A 16,904-nucleotide genomic window follows, 5' to 3' on the forward strand; every position below is an offset into this window, starting at 1 on the left:
AAATTTACAATGTAAAAAAAAATCATAAAAACAAAAAAAACACATTCAATGAGAAGAGGTGTGTACAAAGTTGTATTGTTGACTGTTCCTGTTTATATTCTGAAATCCGAGATCCACATTGGTTTGATGAAGTAGGTGGAAAATTCATTTGGATTAAATGTAATTGTATTATCTAGGTTTAAAAAAAATCCATTGCCTATACTAACATTTTAATAGTGTGTGATTTTGTGCTGCAGAACTTTTATTTTGACAGCTAGTTTCCAGCTTCACTTCCTGTAGGAGCTCTACAGCTGGATTGTTTTTGGAGCTTTATCCCACAGACCTGGAGAAACAGGATCATCTGAACTGTAGAAGGTATGGAGAAATTCCACTCTTCAACACGCTGTTCTACATTTACTCCTAAAGACTCACAGAAACACACCAACATCAAAATGTGCAGCATTTAAACAACACAGAAGCAGATTCATCCAGATCTGTTTTATAATGTAGGACTGTAGGTCTTTTTTTATCATTATTAATTTTTGTATAAAATATAAATACAACAGCTTGAAACAGACACAACAATAGGTCAAATTCACAGTATATACAACCAACATTACAAACACATAGAAAAAAAAAACACAAAAACAAACCAAAAAAGAAAAGTGTGATTCAAATAAAATTGAAAAGCTTCAAAATATTAATGGATTTGTGACGTTTTATTTTTAATTTGTTGAAAATTATTGAGTGTTATAATTTTAGAATTCTTCAAAAACAAATGTTTGGAATAATGGTATGTTTTTAGCTAATTTAATTGTGTGTATATAAAATGTACCTATAATTATTGTAATTGTAATTCTTAAAATAATATATTTAAGAAATTTGTATTGTACTCATATGTAATATATGCTGTAAAGCTTCATTGTTAAATGCACTTTAATTATGTATTATTAATTTTTTGGAATCTCATGGAATTCCAATTCTACTTCCTGCAATTGGAATTTTAATGGGTAAAAACCCACGATTGTTAGGCATAAATTCGGATTACTTCATTTGATTAATGCATGTGAAATCAGTAGAAGTACAAATTATGTGAAACACTGCAACCAGAATCTGCTGCAAACAATATGTAACTTATAACTCTGATCATAGCAGTTTCAGTGTTATAGTTTAAAATAGAAGTATAGAAGTAGAGTTTTTATTGTAAAATAAAGCTGAAGTAGTTTAGTAGTCTGTTCTTGTTACCTTAACTCGTTTTTAACTGGTTCAGCAGTTATATGACCTGTTTTGATGTTTTTAATTTTTTTTTTGTCTCTTTCAGAATACATGCCTCCCTATTCAAAGTATGCTACTGCCTCTAAAGTTGGCTTTTCTCTCCACAAACAACCAATCAAATTTAACTAAGATCAATGTCAAGCTGCCAAATGCGGTTAAGAACAAGGCATCCAAAAGAATGTTCAGTCCCCGCTAAAGTTATTTGCAACATCACACAGATGAATGATGGCAAGTCTGGGAAAGATGAAAACTTACCCCTATTCAGACTGTGGGAAGAGTTTTACTCAACAAAGTGATCTTGAAATACACCAGCGCATTCACACAGGAGAGAAACTGCAACAATACTCAGACTGTGGGAAGACTTTTAATCAGTTGAATACTCTGAACACACACATGTGCATTCACACAGGAGAGAAACCCTATTACTGCTCAGACTGTGGGAGGAGTTTTAACAGATTGAGTACTCTCGATAGACACCGGCGCATTCACACAGGAGAGAAACCGCATTCATGTTCAGACTGTGGGAAGAGTTTTAATTTTCAGAGTGATCTCAAATCACACCAGCGCATTCACACAGGAGAGAAACCATATTCTTGTCCAGAATGTGAAAGTAGTTTTAGTCGACTGAGTCATCTCCAGCGACACCAGCTCATTCACACAGGAGAAAAACCATATCAGTGTTCAGACTGTGGAAGAACTTTTAATCAACTGAGTGCTCTCAACACACACCAGCGCATTCACACGGGAGAGAAACCATATTACTGCTCAGAGTGTGGGAAGAGTTTTAATCTACTGGGTAATCTCAATACACACCAGCGCATTCACACAGGAGAGAAACCGCATCAGTGTTCAGACTGTGGGAAGAGTTTTAATAGACTGAGTACTCTCCAGAGACACCAGCGCATTCACACAGGAGAGAAACCGTATCACTGTGCAGAGTGTAAGAAGTGTTTTACTGCACAGGGTGATCTCAAAAAACACCAGCGCATGCACACAGGAGAAAAGCAACATCACTGTTCAGACTGTGGGAGGAGTTTTACTCAGCAGATTAATCTCAAAACACATCAGCGCATTCACACAGGAGAAAAACCGTATTACTGTTCGGAGTGTGAAAAGAGCTTCATGCATTCAAATACATTTAAGAAACACAAGTGCAGTAAGAACAGTCACTGAAATCTGCAAAAATCTTTTTTACAGCCCACAGTAACACAGCAATGCCCTGCAAAAACAAACAAAACCAATCAATCTCAAATTTGTAAAACAAAACAAAAAAATAAGAGGGGGTTTGTCTTTAATAAAAAAAAAATGTGATCAGCAGTGCTGCTGGAGTTTATAAACACTGTGGCTGAGTCAAGAAACTTTTGCTACTCCTCCTCTCCTCCTTTCCTACTGAGGAGCAGCAGGAAAAGGAGCAGTAGTTGGGGAAATGGGACAGCTGATCCCTTTTAAAAGAATGTTGACTACTGATGAACTGAGCCCATCAAAATCCTTTATTTCAGCATACACCTAATACATGCCAATCAAATAAAGAGAAAGTCTTTTATGTAATTTATTTTATTTATCTCTCTTTTTTAAATTGTTAATAAGAAGTGCTGATATATGTTCTACAGTCATGTATGTGTTTTAATTTGGAAATATGTTTCTGGCTGGTGGACTATTCTCAGAAAGGAAGATAAAGTATGTAGAGAAACTCATGGACTGAAATATAGAACTACAACATGCTTCTGTATGTTCATTAGAGGTGGTCATAATATTGTGACTGGACTAGATACTTTAAAAGCTCTATTTGGAGATGCTGTGTCCGCCTTTGCTCTTCAAATATTTCTGTGGACATTACAACCATTTTTGGAATGTAATGAAGGCCAAAATGTGCATATTATTAAATGAAGTTAACAAGATAAAACATGAAATATCTTGTGGTCACATTTTTTGCTCTTTCCATGTTGTCCTACTACTACTACTACTACTATTCCTACATAATAATAATAATAATAATAATAATAATAATAATAATAATAATAATAATAATAATAATAATAATAATAAAAGAAAAAGAAAAGTAAATGTGAGAAACACTACAAACTTTTTTTTTTATCTTTCCATGTTGTCCCAATTTTTCGTAATTTGGGGTTGTATCTCTACTACTACTACTATTACTATTCCTACATAATAATAATAATAATAATAATAATAATAAAAGAAAAGTAAATGTGAGAAACACTACATACTTACTTACTTTTTATTTTTTATTTTGCACTTTCCATGTTGTCCCAACTTTTCGTAATTTGGGGTTGTATCTCTACTACTCCTACTCCTACATAATAATTATACTACTACTACTACTAATAATAATAATAATAATGAAAACGTATTATTATTATTATTATTAACATTGGTGTTGTTATATAGGTTGCCAATAATTCTGTTAATTTTGTATCAGAACATAATAGTGAAATAACGTTGAATCTGCATAAAACTGGTGTGTCCAAATACATATATTCTCATATCAGAGTCAAAGACGTTAATGGACAAGGAATTTTGACTCAGTGTAATTTTATCATCGTTTTACTAAAATTCTAATAATATGTGCTGTGTCTTTGAACTGTCAAATTTATCAGTTCAACTGTTCAACCTCAGAGCACTGCACGACTTTTATTTTGACACCTAGTTTTCAGCTTTACTTCCGGTAGGAGCTCCACAGCTGGAGTGTTTTGGAGCTTTATCCCACAGCCCTGGAGGAACAGGATTATCTGAACTGTAGAAGGTATGGAGAAGATCCCCTCTTTGACACGCTGTTCTACATTTTGAGATTATTTGAGAAATGTTTATGGTCACAAAAAAGAAAATAAAATCCTACAAAGTAATTTAATGTCATTAATGTTATGGTTGAATCTCTCCTCCTATCTATGTTTTTTTTTTTTTCCGAAAGACATGCATTCGGGTGATTTTCATCCGACGTTAGTGATAGAGTAATTTTTTTTATGGGTATAATTTACCCATGTTAGTGTTTGTGTGTTTCAATCAGGCGCTCACATGTTCCAGGAATTGGTGGACCAAAGACAAAGTTCCCAGCAGCATTATTTTTGTTAGGACATTAACACCTGTTAAGGATTACCTGATTTTCCAATTATTTGTCTGCTTTTTTATAGGGTCATTCATGGTACCTTTTTTAATTTTATGTCACTTGTCATACAGTGTATACCCAACGTTATTGATGATGTTACTAATTTTAACATTAGTGTTCTAAGGTTAAACCTAACTTTTTTTTTGTAAGTTGAGCGTTAAAACTGAGCTTTATAAATTCTTTTTAGGGCTCTCTAAATGCGCAAAATCCGTTGAAAAATGTTAATTAACATTGCAACACTGAAGAAGCATAGACCTATTGTTTAAGAGCACTGTTTGTTTATTAAGAACCAATCTCCCCGTCTACTCTAATATAATTAATAATCTCTAAGAAAATAAAATACTTTCTGAACAAATGATTAGCCTATAGCAAAACACAAAAATCAACAATATGGCTATGCACTGCACAATCATTAAACAGAAATAGACCAAAAACAATAACAAAGGATATAGTGCAGAACATAAAAACAGCATGCCGAATTAACACACTCTACAAAGCCGACACATGTTAAAATCAACAACTAACTTGAAGTAGCTCTATACCTCTGACTTTTCTTTGCATTGGGCCAAAATTAGCTCACCTGATTTAATTTATCTCCTCACTTCAGAAGGCTCCAGTTTGTTTGAATCAGAACAACCACACTGAGATCTGCAAGAGGAGTTGGTCTCGGTCTGGTCCCAATTGAACTCTAGAACTGTTCTTTTGTGGAGATTCGACCCAACTATTAAATATAGACTTTGTATTTGAGCTAAAAGGCTGTTCAGTTGTAGTTGATCCAGATTAATTACCCAAATAATTATTACAGTTATAAACAAACCCATTGAAAACACTGTGTTAGAAAGCACAGCTGCAAAATTTAAGCGTTTACTTTAAAAGCAGATTCACTCTGCACAACCATATATGCTGATCTGGAGCACAGGACCTTTTTGCTGTATTTATGAGTGTCCTAGTTTTTCATTTCATCAATTAACTGTAATTTTCAGCATTTATACAACCTATTTTGTTGCATTTAACACATTTTTTATCTGTCTCTTCCAGAATGAATGCTGTGCTGTTCCAACTTATTTCCTGCTCCTAGAGATGACATTTCCACATGGCTAAATTTTATCTCTACAAGTCTTTTAGGAAATTTCCCAAAGGTCAATGTTAAGTTGCTGAAAGACATCCAGAAGATTCCACACTACCTGCAGAAGTTGTATGCTAAATCATTTAGATTAATGGAGCCAAGTCCAGAAAAGACAGAAACTCACCACTGTTTAGACTGTGGAAAGAATTTTAATAGACTGAGTAATCTAAAAATGCACCAGCGCATTCACTCAGGAGAGAAACCGCATCACTGTTCAGATTGTGAGAAGAGTTTTACTCGACAGAGTGATCTCAAAATACACCAGCGCATTCACACAGGAGAGAAACCGCATCAGTGTTCAGACTGTGGAAAGAGTTTTACTCAATTGAGTACACTCAAAACACACCAGGCCATTCACACAGGGGACAAACCACATCAATGTTCAGACTGCGGAAAGAGTTTTTATTTTCAGACTGATCTCAAAATGCATCAGCGCTTTCACACAGGAAAGAGACCACATCAGTGTTCAGACTGTGAGAAGAGTTTTAACAGACTGAGTGCTTTCCAACACCACCAGCGCATTCATACAGGAGAGAAACCGTATCAGTGTTCAGACTGCGGGAGGAGTTTTAACAGACTGAGTGCTCTCCAACACCACCAGCGTGTTCACACAGGAGAGAAACCGTATTACTGCTCAGAGTGTGAGAAGTGTTTTACCACACAGAGTGATCTCAGAAAACACAAGCGCATTCACACAGGAGAGAAACCATATTACTGCTCAGAGTGTGGAAAGAGTTTTAATCGACTGAGTAATCTTAACACACACCAGCGCGTTCACACAGGAGAGAAACCATATCAGTGCTTACATTGTGAAAAAAGTTTTAATCGACCGGATCATCTCAAAAAACACCACCGCATTCACACAGGAGAGAAACCATATACCTGCTTAGTCTGTGAGAAGTGTTTTACTTCTCAGAGTAATCTCAAAAAACACCAGCACATTCACACAGGAGATAACCCACATTAGGCTCAGTTGGGGCACTTCTAACAGTCATCTGAGGTGAACAATAATAACTTAATTAGAAAAGTGAGCGATAGATGGCTGCTACTCTGTGGCTAGGTGAAAGCTGTGGTATTACATGCAGCTACCATGATGTTGCTAACTGGTTGCAAATGTATTACTGTGGCATCCCAGGTGGGTTGCAGTGATGTCTAAGGTGGTTACTAAGTGCTTGTGGTGTTGCCCCATTTTGATGGTTGGGTGTTAAATATGTATATGTATCATTACACCTTAAGGATGATATTATTTTGTCTCTTTATTCAACAAATCAACAAAATCATTTTCCTTTACGGAAACGATGCGTCTGGAAAAAAGCTGTACACAAGCAAAAAAAATATATGGGGCTGTGATTGTATTGATCTTTCAATATACTTACTTACAATTACACTTTTTGGACTGTGGGAGGAAATATGAGTCCCTGGAAGAAGGGACCTAGATAGGGACTCAGGACCCTAGCACTGGCAGACAAATGGGCTAACCGCTAAGCCACCATGCTTGTACTCTGTTTTTGCAGTTTCTACTTTCTAACACTCATTCATTAGGACAGGATTTGTTTTACTACAGTCAGTCAATTGAAATGAGTCAATATTTCAATTATTTTTAGATAAAAAGAAAAATGGTAGAGCCTCAACACACTGCATAATAATTTAGGTTTTTCTGCAGATGACTGTACTTCTCTTTAAATATAAAGAAATATTGATATTATATGTGAATGAATAAAAAAGGTTCTAAAATATTGGAGACTAATAAATAAATGTTTGTCACAAACCGACTTTGGGTCTGAAATGAAAGATTGTGCTCTGAGTCAGCTCACCCGTTTGAAGCGGTTGTACAGGTGCTGGTCAACGAATTAGAATAATTTGAAATAGTGCAATTATGAAATTCTTTGAATGCATTTTTTGTGCAGAAAGCAAATCAGGTGTTCACCGCACCTGTCCTACTCGTTAGACTAATCACAGAACTCGTTACCTGGAAAAAAATTTGCTCAGCTGAGCTTTCCAAAAGGCCCATTTAGGCCATTTAACTGTGACACTGTTGTTTTATTGAATTAGAATAATGGAGAAACCGTTTCATTGAATTAGAATAAATGCTCGAATTTTTGTTTTCTGTGAAGAGTGTTCACTGTGCAGTATAAAGTCAGGGTTGAGTAGAATTTCTAAGTTGTAAAATCAATCAGGGGTAAGCAGCGCGACCTCTCAACCGGAATAGTGGCTCAAATTCAAGCCCTTCGCCAACAAGGCTTGACCCAAACTAAAATTGCTGAGCAGCTCGGCATCAGCCAGTCTTCCGTCTGCAAAGCTCTCAAGAAAAACTGCAGCAAGCGCACCAACTGTTCCGGCGTCCAAAAAACTTCTGCTCGCGACAACAAGCAGCTGAGAAAGATCGCAGTCAGCAACCAGTTCAAGTCCACTTCCGAGCTCACCGACTTGTGGAACAAGCAGACCGGCGCTGACGTCTCCTGATCAACCACTTACCGTCGTCTGCGCGAACTCGGCTTCAAATCTCGCGTTCCAGCAGTAAAACCGATGCTGAACAAGAAACAAATGGAGAAACGGCTGAAGTGGGCCAAAGAACACGGCGAGTGGACTGCTGAAGACTGGCAGAAAGTGGTCTTCAGTGACGAATCACGCTTCTGCATCTCCTTCAGTGACCAAGGTCCTCGTGTCTGGCGTCGTGGTGGCGAAACCTACAACCACGAGTGCGTGAAAAGATCCGTCAAGTTTCCCCAGAGCGTTATGGTCTGGGGATGCATGTCCGCTCGAGGTGTAGGGAAACTCTGCTTCCTCAAGAAGACTGTCAATGCTGCCGTATATCAAGATGTTCTGGAAACGTTCCTGATTCTGACTGTTGAGGAACAGTTCGGCGAAGAAGACTTCATATTTCAACAGGATCTTGCACCGGCTCATACGGCAAAGTCGACCAAAGATTGGTTCACTAAAAAACAGCTTGAAGTTTTGGCATGGCAGGCCAACTCGCCTGACCTCAATGTCATTGAAAACCTTTGGGCCATCGTCAAGCGGAAAATTCGCGACAGAAAGCCTACTACGCTGGACCAACTGAAGCAGAACATCGCCACTGCCTGGGAAGCTGTGAGTGCGGAAACTTGCGACAAGCTGGTCAAATCGATGCCGCGGAGACTTCAGGCAGTCATACAAGCCAAGGGGGCAGCCACAAAATACTGAGAAAGTGATGATTGTAATTATAATAAAAATTATTCTAATTCAATGAAACGGTTTCTCCATTATTCCAATTCAATAAAAAAACAGTGTCACAGTTAAATGGCCTAAATGGCCCTTTTGGAAAGCTCAGCTGAGCAAATTTTTTTCCAGGTAACGAGTTCTGTGATTAGTCTAACGAGTAGGACAGGTGCGGTGAACACCTGATTTGCTTTCTGCACAAAAAATGCATTCAAAGAATTTCATGATTGCACTATTTCAAATTATTCTAATTCGTTGACCAGCACCTGTATGTCTTGGATGTTGTTAAATGATGAGCAGGATTTTTCTTAATCTCAGGATCCTTCTTAAGACGTTTTTACTTTGCCTCTGCTTCCTATTTCTCCAAACACCATTGCATTGTCAGGTGGATGCAAGCATGCAGCTCTGCTATAATTTAAAAACATATGAAGTTATATATGAAGTTCAATTGGAAAAATAGCAAAATGTATGTTTATAGAGTAGCTGAATATCTGGTTAAAAAAAAGTCTCTGTTTTTTAAAAAAAGAAGAAGAAGCGGACAGCCTCAATGTGATGTTATGTAATACCATTACATCATATGTTATATATTGTATTTATTTCTTTTTATCACTGTTGTTGGTTAATGATTTCCCCTCCTTAGAGCTAACATTACACTCCAGATCAGTAGGTGGGGGTAATGCACTTTCAGTTGATCTGCTACCAGCTGTAGAGTTGAAAGAAGCTGAAGGTAAATCTGCTGTACAGTAGCGGATCTCCGGAGCTCTACAGCTGGAGTGTTTTTGGAGCTTTATCCCACAGTCCTGGAGGAACAGGATCATCTGAACTGTAGAAGGTATGAACTGTTATGACAGCTCTGTTGAATGCTGTGTGTTTATAACTGTAGGCTAATGTTGTGTGTATATAACTGTAGGCTAATGCTGTGTGTTTATAACTGTAGGCTAATGTTGTGTGTGTTAATAACTGTAGGCTAATGTTGTGTGTTTTTATAACTGTTGGCTAATGGTGTGTGTTTATAATTGTAGGATAATGTTGTGTGTTTATAACTGTAGGCTAATGTGTGTTTAAAACTAGGCTAATGCTGTGTTTTATAACTGTAGGCTAATGCTGTGTGTTTATAATTGTAGGATAATGTTGTGTGTTTATAACTGTAGGCTAATGTTGTGTGTTTTTATAACTGTAGGCTAATGCTGTGTGTTCATAGTTGTAGGGTAATTTTGTGGTGAATTATTTAGTATATTATTTATACATGTGTATTGTTCATCCAGCGCATATTACTATTCAGAATAATCCCATTGTTAATTGCATTCACTCTTTTGACTATCTGCAGTCTTTGTTATGCATATTAGTATATACTTATTAATATATTAATGTAATATATGTATGATAGAATGCAGTATGTTGATATGAAAAGATATTAATAGATCACTGTCTTAAGCAGACTGTGTTGCAATGACAAGCTAGCTTTTTTCTCCCTTTGTTTTTTTCCATTTTCTACCAATTTAGCTAGGCCAACTGTCCCACCCATACAGCTGCTACCTAGCTGTATATCCACAATCACTAGTGATGCCTAAATGCAAGAACACATGTGAAGTCAGCCACCGCTCTTTTATTGAACTGTTGCTGATGTAGCATTTCCGAGTAGCCAGTGAGCGTTTGGAGGAAAGCGCAGTGACTCAGTTCCAATACATCAGCTCACAGATTACTTGTGCTAACAGACTTCACCCTAGGAGTGATGAGGGGAAAGAGAGCCATCTACCCACCCAGAGAAAGCAAGGCCAATTGTGCTCTCTCGGGGCTCCAGCAGCTGATGGCAAACTGCATGACCGGGATTTGAACCAGTGATCTCCCAATCATAGTGGCAGTGCTTTAGACCACTGGACCAAAGAGTGCCCAAGCTTTCTTTAAGGTCTCAGAAATTACCATCTTTGAGAAAATTGTAACAAAATAAGCAAATCCAGCTGAAATAATGAGACACTGGCATTCAGTCTGCTTTCTGTATTTTTATAGTTGTGAAGTGAGTTATACTCCAAGACAGACAAATTACAGACAAAATTGCATACTGTTTTGTTTATTAACATTTTTTTTTCTTTGTCACTTCCAGATTTAATACTGTCCTGTTCCAAGTCTTCTCCTGCTCCTAAAGTTGACTCTTACACCTGGCTGAAGTTCAAAAACAATCCCCAGTACCTGCAAAGTATGTTTACTACATCACACAGATAAATGAAGCCCAGGAAAGATGGACTGTGGGAAGAGTTTTACTCAAGAGAGTGATCTCGAAATACACCGGCGCATTCATACAGGAGAGAAACCACATCGATGTTCAGACTGTGGAATGAGTTTCAATCGATTGAATAATCTCAAACTACATCAGCACATTCACACAGGAGAGAAACCACATCGATGTTCAGACTGTGGGATGAGTTTTACTCGATTGAGTAATCTTAAACGACATCAGCACATTCACACAGGAGAGAAACCGTTTCAATGTTCAGACTGTGGAAGTAGTTTCAATCGACTTGGTCATCTCCAACAACACGGGCGCATTCACACAGGAGAGAAGCCATATCACTGTTCATACTGTGGGATGAGTTTTAATTCTCAAAGCATTCTTAAAAGACACCAGCGCATTCACACAGGACAGAAACCATATGATTGTTCAGAATGTGGGAAAAGTTTTAACCAACTGAACACGCTCAACGCACACCAGCGCATTCACACAGGAGAGAAACCACATCAGTGTGTAGAGTGTGGGAGGAGTTTTAATAAACTAAGTAATCTGAACACCCATCAGCGTATTCACACAGGAGAGAAACCATATCAGTGTTTAGACTGTGGGAAGAGTTTTAATCAACAGAACGCTCTCAATATACACCAGCGCATTCACACAGGAGAAAAACCATATTACTGCACAGAGTGTGGGAAGAATTTTAAGGAACTGAGACACCTCCAACGGCACCAGCGCATTCACACAGGAGAAAAGCCATATTATTGTTCGGACTGTGAAAGGAGTTTTAGTCAACTTAGTAGTCTTAGAAAACATCAGCACATTCACACAGGAGAGAAACCATATTGCTGTTCAGACTGTAAGAGAGGTTTTAGTCAACTTAGCATTCTTAGAAAACACCAGCGCATTCACACAGGAGAGAAACAGTATTGCTGTTCGAAGTGTGAGAAGAGCTTCAGACATTCAAGTACATTTAAAAAACACAAGTGTGGTAACAGAGACCAAAGGAGCAATTGAAGATGACCACCCAACACCGGTATTTTATATTGTTTTAAAAATGTAGATCCTATAGTAGTGCTGGTCATTACGAAGCATTTGAAGTATTGACATAGTAGGACCTATTGTGTTTGAAAATTATTCAGTGTTAAAAAACTTTTGTCATCTATTTACATGCTGCCATTTAGTGTCCCGTTTAATTCCCCACAATGACTGTTTCATTTTGATTATCGTCTGTTAATTGAAGCTCATTCACACAAATATGCTTTTATTGCAAAAAAATTAAATGATTTTCTATTTAATATTAATTGTGGAGAAAGAAAATGTGTAAAGCTGAAAATGTTTATGTAAAAACAATTTGTTTTGCTGTGTTGGGTTAAGACAGCTTCTTTTTATATACAAAATATTTGAAAAAAAGACAAATGAAAACATAACACGTTTTACAATTATCCGGTTTCACTCTGCAAAAATGGCCTTGGGTATTTTAATCTTTGCAGCTGTTTTAGTGACATTACGAAGCTTTGTTCACTGTTATCAGACAACTTTTGTGTTTGAAGGGAGACACTGAATCATTGTTTTGATTTAGTTTGCTTCAGTGCTACACACACTAGCACACCAGCACTACCATTTCAGTCAGTCATGTTAAACCTACAAAAAGTCAGTATGCAAAAATGCAGACATTTAGAAATCAGAAATCCACATTGGTTTGGTGAATTACTAGATGGAAAATTCTGTGTGAGTCTGTGGAATTCAATTACCTTGTATCTCATAAATGCAAGCATACAGCACTGCAATAATTAAAAAAGAATGAAATGAACTCTGGTATCTCCTATTATTTATAATAAAAATGTAATCCTTATGCATTTTTGTCTCGGTTTTATAAAAAACCTTTAACTGTGAAACTTAAATAATCTCTGTCCACTGGCAGTCAGAAGGCAGTTCAAATATGAGGTTTTTTATTTATTTTTATTTTTAACACTATTTCTGGGGTGATGTTGGTTAATGATTTCCCCTCTTCAGATCACACTCCAGATCAGTAGGTGGGGGGTAATGCACTTTCAGTTGATCTGCTACCAGCCATAGAGCTGAAAGAAGCAGAAGGTAAATCTGCTCTACAGTTTTTGGAGCTTTATCTCACAGTCCTGGAGGAACAGGATCATCTGAACGGTAGAAGGTATGGAGAAGTTCCACTCTTCAACACGCTGTTCTACATTTACTCCTAAAGACTCACAGAAACACACCAACATCAAAATGTGCAGCATTTAAACAACACAGAAGCAGCTTCATCCAGGATCCTGCTGATGATCTTCTCCTAGTTATCTCTGATCAACTGTCTGGATCTGTTTATAGTTTAGGACACTAATAATAGATATGTTATAGAAATAGAAACTCTGCATTTGCTGCTGTGCTCAGTTGTTAAAGTTCACCCACAACATCCGATGTATAGATTCAGATCAGACTGGATTAGTAACTAATATTGTTAAACGGGCGAGCTGCAGATTTTATTATTATAAAACTCAATAACATTTCAATTTCTCCACCCATTTTAATGAGATGTTTATGCAGGCTTTTTTTCTATCTATGTGCACAAAAACAGGTTTTAGATCAATTTAAATATAATTGAAACAGAAAGAAGTGTGTATCAGTGTTAGCCACAAGCTAACGTGGTGGAAATTAATTTTCTTGTTGACAAAACTCTCGTTTGTCAAGCATATATTTGGAATATTTTACTTGTTTAATACGTGCATTAAATTAAGTAAATTAAAGAAAAGATAGCATGTCATTACTTTGAGATAGTATCTCATTATTTTGAGATAGTATGTCGTTATTTTGAGATTCTATTTTTAATAGTAAGTCATTATTTTGATATGGTAAGCCGTTATTTTGAGATAGTCATTACTTTGAAATAGTAAGTTATTATTTTGAGATACTATCTTATTAAAAAAAGTGGGAATAGTGCATCTTTTAGTTAGTAATTTAGAATATAACAAAAAATAAGACAATACAATACAAGTAGTTAGAAGGTGGCAGTCAGTCTGCTTTCTATATTTTTATTGCAGTAAAATAGTGGAGATGTACTCCAATACAAACAATTAAAAAACAATTACAATTATAAGATAATACAAGATACGCCTTTTATTAGTTGCCCTAAAAACTGTTTACAGAAAGCTGGTTTTAGTCAGTGTCAGCAGTTATATGACCTGTTCTGTTGTAATAAACTTTTATATTTTTTATTGTCTTTTCTGGAATGACTGCAGTTCCGGTTGCAAGCCTTCCCCTGCTCCTCCCGGACTTCTCGAAGATCAATGTTAGGCTGCTGAAAGGGGTTAAGAACAAAACTACCAAACAAATTTCCAGGACCTGCCAAAGTTGTTTGCTACATAATAAATGAAGCCAAATACAGGCAAAAAGAAAACTCACCCGTGTTCAGACTGTGGGAAGAGTTTTAATCAACAGAGTGACCTCAAAATACACCAGCGCATTCACACAGGAGAGAAACCGCATCGCTGTTCAGACTGTGGGAAGAGTTTTAATCACTTGGGTATTCTCCAAAGACACCGTCACATTCACACAGGAGAGAAACCTTATCACTGTTCAGATTGTGGGCAGAGTTTTAATCGACCGGGTACTCTCAAAACACACCAACGCATTCACACAGGAGAAAAGCTGCATCCCTGCTCAGACTGTGGGAAGAGTTTTAATCGCCTGAGTAATCTCCAAAGACACCATCGCATTCACACAGGAGAGAAACCGTATTGTTCAGACTGTGGGAAAAGTTTTAATGAACTGAGTCATGTCCACTGGCACCAGCGCATTCACACATGAGAGAACCTGTATTACTGCTCAGACTGTGGGGAAGAGTTTTAATCAACTGATTACTCTCAAACATACACCAGTGCATTCACACAGAAGAGAAACCACATCAATGCTCACAATGTGGAAAGAGTTTTAAAACAAGAAATCACCTCTAAATGCACTAACATGCTCACATCGTAGGAAGGGATTTAAACAACTGAATACTGTCAACAACCATCAGCACAGAATTCACACAGGAGAGAGACCTTATCACTGTTCAAAGTGTGAGAAGAGCTTTAGGCTTTCAAGTACATTAAAAAGACACAAGTATCCTAATTAAGATTGAAATGGCAATTGAGGAGCACACACACTATTATTATTATTTTTTTTAGAAATGTAAATCCTATAGTAGTGATGGTCATTATGAAGCTTTTAGCACAATTAAACCAATTGTATCTGAAAATGGTCCAGTGTTGTGAAACTTCTGACACCTGTTTCTAGGCTTCCATCTAGTGTCCAATGTTTAATTCCCTGCAATGACTGATTATACTTATCAAAATGTTCTGGTTTGATCTTTTGAACATAAAATATACTACTGACATGATTGTCTCATATTATCGTCTCATTTCTTTTGCAAATTATGTGAAATATGACCAATAAAAACGGTTTCACTGAGATTCAATAAAAAAAAATGTTACATACTGGTGATCCTAAGCCATCTTTTCTCTTTAAAGCCTTTTATGGATACTGCTTTTGTACCAAATCATAATTAAAATGATTTTAAATGTTTTTATTTATTTTGTTACTTTCCTCCGTTCCTACTGTTTTTTTTGTTTGTTTGTTTGTTTTCTTTTTTGCAGCATTTTGGGTGGGAGTGTGACAGAATGTTTAATTTAATTGAATTGTAAATCTGCATATAACATTGTGCAGTATTCAGTGTAATTTTATCATCTGGATTTAAAAAAATAAATTAAATATAACAATAACAATAATTGTTTTGCTGCACAGGAAGTGTGCTCTGTTTTTGAAGCATCCAAGTTATCAGTTCAACAGTTAAGCCTCAGAGCGCTGGAGAACTTTTATGTTGACAGCTAGTTTCCAGCTTCACTTCCTGTAGGAGCTCTACAGCTGGAGTGTTTTGGAGATTTATCCCACAGACCTGGAGGAACAGGATCATCTGAACTGTAGAAGGTATGGAGAAGTTTCACTCTTCAACACGCTGTTCTACATTTACTTCTAAAGACTCACAGAAACACACCAACATTTAACATTAATTGTGCAGCATTTAAACAACACAGAAGGATCCTGCTGATGATCTTCTTCTAGTTATCTCTGATCAACAGTCTGGATCTGTTTATAGTTTAGGACACTAATAATAGATATGTTATAGAAATAGAAACTCCGCATTTGCTGCTGTGCTCAGTTGTTAAATTTCAGCCACAACATCCGACATATAGATTCAGGCCAGACTGGCTTAGTAACTAATACTGTTAAACATGCGAGCTGCAGTTTTTATTACTATAAAACTCAATAACATTTTAATTTCTCAAACCCATTTTAATTAGATTTTTTATATGCAGGCGTTTTTTATATGCACAAAAACAGGTTTTAAATTAATTTAAATATAATTGAAACAGAAAGAAGTGTGTATCAGTGTTAGCCACAAGCTAACGTGGTGGAAAATATTTTTTTATTGACAAAACTCACGTTTGTCAGGCATATATTTGGAATATTTTACTTGTTTAATACGTGCATTAATTTAAGTAAATTAAAGAAAAGATAGCATGTCATTTCTTTGAGATAGTATCTCATTATTTTGAGATGGCAAGTCGTTATTTTGAGACACCATTTTTATATAGCAAGTCATTATTTTGAGATGGTAAGTTATTATTTTGTGATATCTAATTAAAAAAAGTGGGAATAGTGCATCTTATAGTTAGTAATTTAGAATATAACAAAAAATTAGACAATACAATACAAGTAGTTAGATGGTGGCAGTCAGTCTGCTTTCTATGTTTTATAGCAGTAAAATAGTGAAGATGTACTCCAATACAAACAATTAGAAAACAACTACAATAACAATTAAATTTCTCAGCACATTTTAATTAGATTTTTTTTATATGCTGTCGTTTTTTTTAATCTGTGCACAAAAACAGGTTTTAGATCCATTTAAATATTATTTAAAC

General features: G+C 36.3%; 4 protein-coding genes across 9 annotated transcripts in view; all 4 read left to right on the forward strand.

Moving 5' to 3' along the window:
- LOC107197593 (gastrula zinc finger protein XlCGF7.1) lies at window positions 1-7,330 on the forward strand. 2 transcript variants are annotated; one of them, XM_015605437.3, is made up of 2 exons: window positions 1-354; window positions 1,301-3,177. In XM_015605437.3, the coding sequence occupies exon 2, from the start codon at window positions 1,477-1,479 to the stop codon at window positions 2,425-2,427; it is 951 nt and encodes a 316-aa protein (XP_015460923.3). In that variant the 5' UTR covers window positions 1-354; window positions 1,301-1,476; the 3' UTR covers window positions 2,428-3,177. The 2 variants fall into 2 exon arrangements, with proteins under 2 accessions (XP_015460923.3, XP_049322829.1); XM_049466872.1 differs by lacking the exon at window positions 1,301-3,177 and adding an exon at window positions 5,417-7,330 and having other exon boundaries at window positions 339-354.
- LOC103036360 (zinc finger protein 239) lies at window positions 4,003-12,739 on the forward strand. The gene is made up of 2 exons (XM_049466873.1): window positions 4,003-4,018; window positions 10,804-12,739. The coding sequence occupies exon 2, from the start codon at window positions 10,939-10,941 to the stop codon at window positions 11,941-11,943; it is 1,005 nt and encodes a 334-aa protein (XP_049322830.1). The 5' UTR covers window positions 4,003-4,018; window positions 10,804-10,938; the 3' UTR covers window positions 11,944-12,739.
- Window positions 9,355-16,904, forward strand: part of LOC103037169 (zinc finger protein 239) — a 34,324-nt gene continuing 26,774 nt past the window's right edge. For 2 of the 4 annotated variants that reach the window (XM_049466874.1, XM_022669416.2), the window contains exon 1: window positions 9,355-9,429. The gene's annotated coding sequence lies outside the window, so the exon portion shown is untranslated. Of the gene's footprint in view, window positions 9,430-15,808; window positions 15,910-16,904 lie in introns of those variants that run through there. The other 2 variants (XM_049466879.1, XM_049466876.1) reach the window with 2 other exon arrangements.
- Window positions 9,391-16,904, forward strand: part of LOC107197594 (zinc finger protein 501-like) — a 19,147-nt gene continuing 11,633 nt past the window's right edge. The window contains exon 1 of one of the 2 annotated variants that reach the window (XM_049466870.1): window positions 9,391-9,534. The gene's annotated coding sequence lies outside the window, so the exon portion shown is untranslated. Of the gene's footprint in view, window positions 9,535-12,979; window positions 13,097-16,904 lie in introns of those variants that run through there. The other variant, XM_049466871.1, reaches the window with a different exon arrangement.

Source organism: Astyanax mexicanus, chromosome 18 (assembly GCF_023375975.1).
Source record: "Astyanax mexicanus isolate ESR-SI-001 chromosome 18, AstMex3_surface, whole genome shotgun sequence".
In the NCBI taxonomy this organism is placed as follows: Eukaryota; Metazoa; Chordata; class Actinopteri; order Characiformes; family Acestrorhamphidae; genus Astyanax; species Astyanax mexicanus.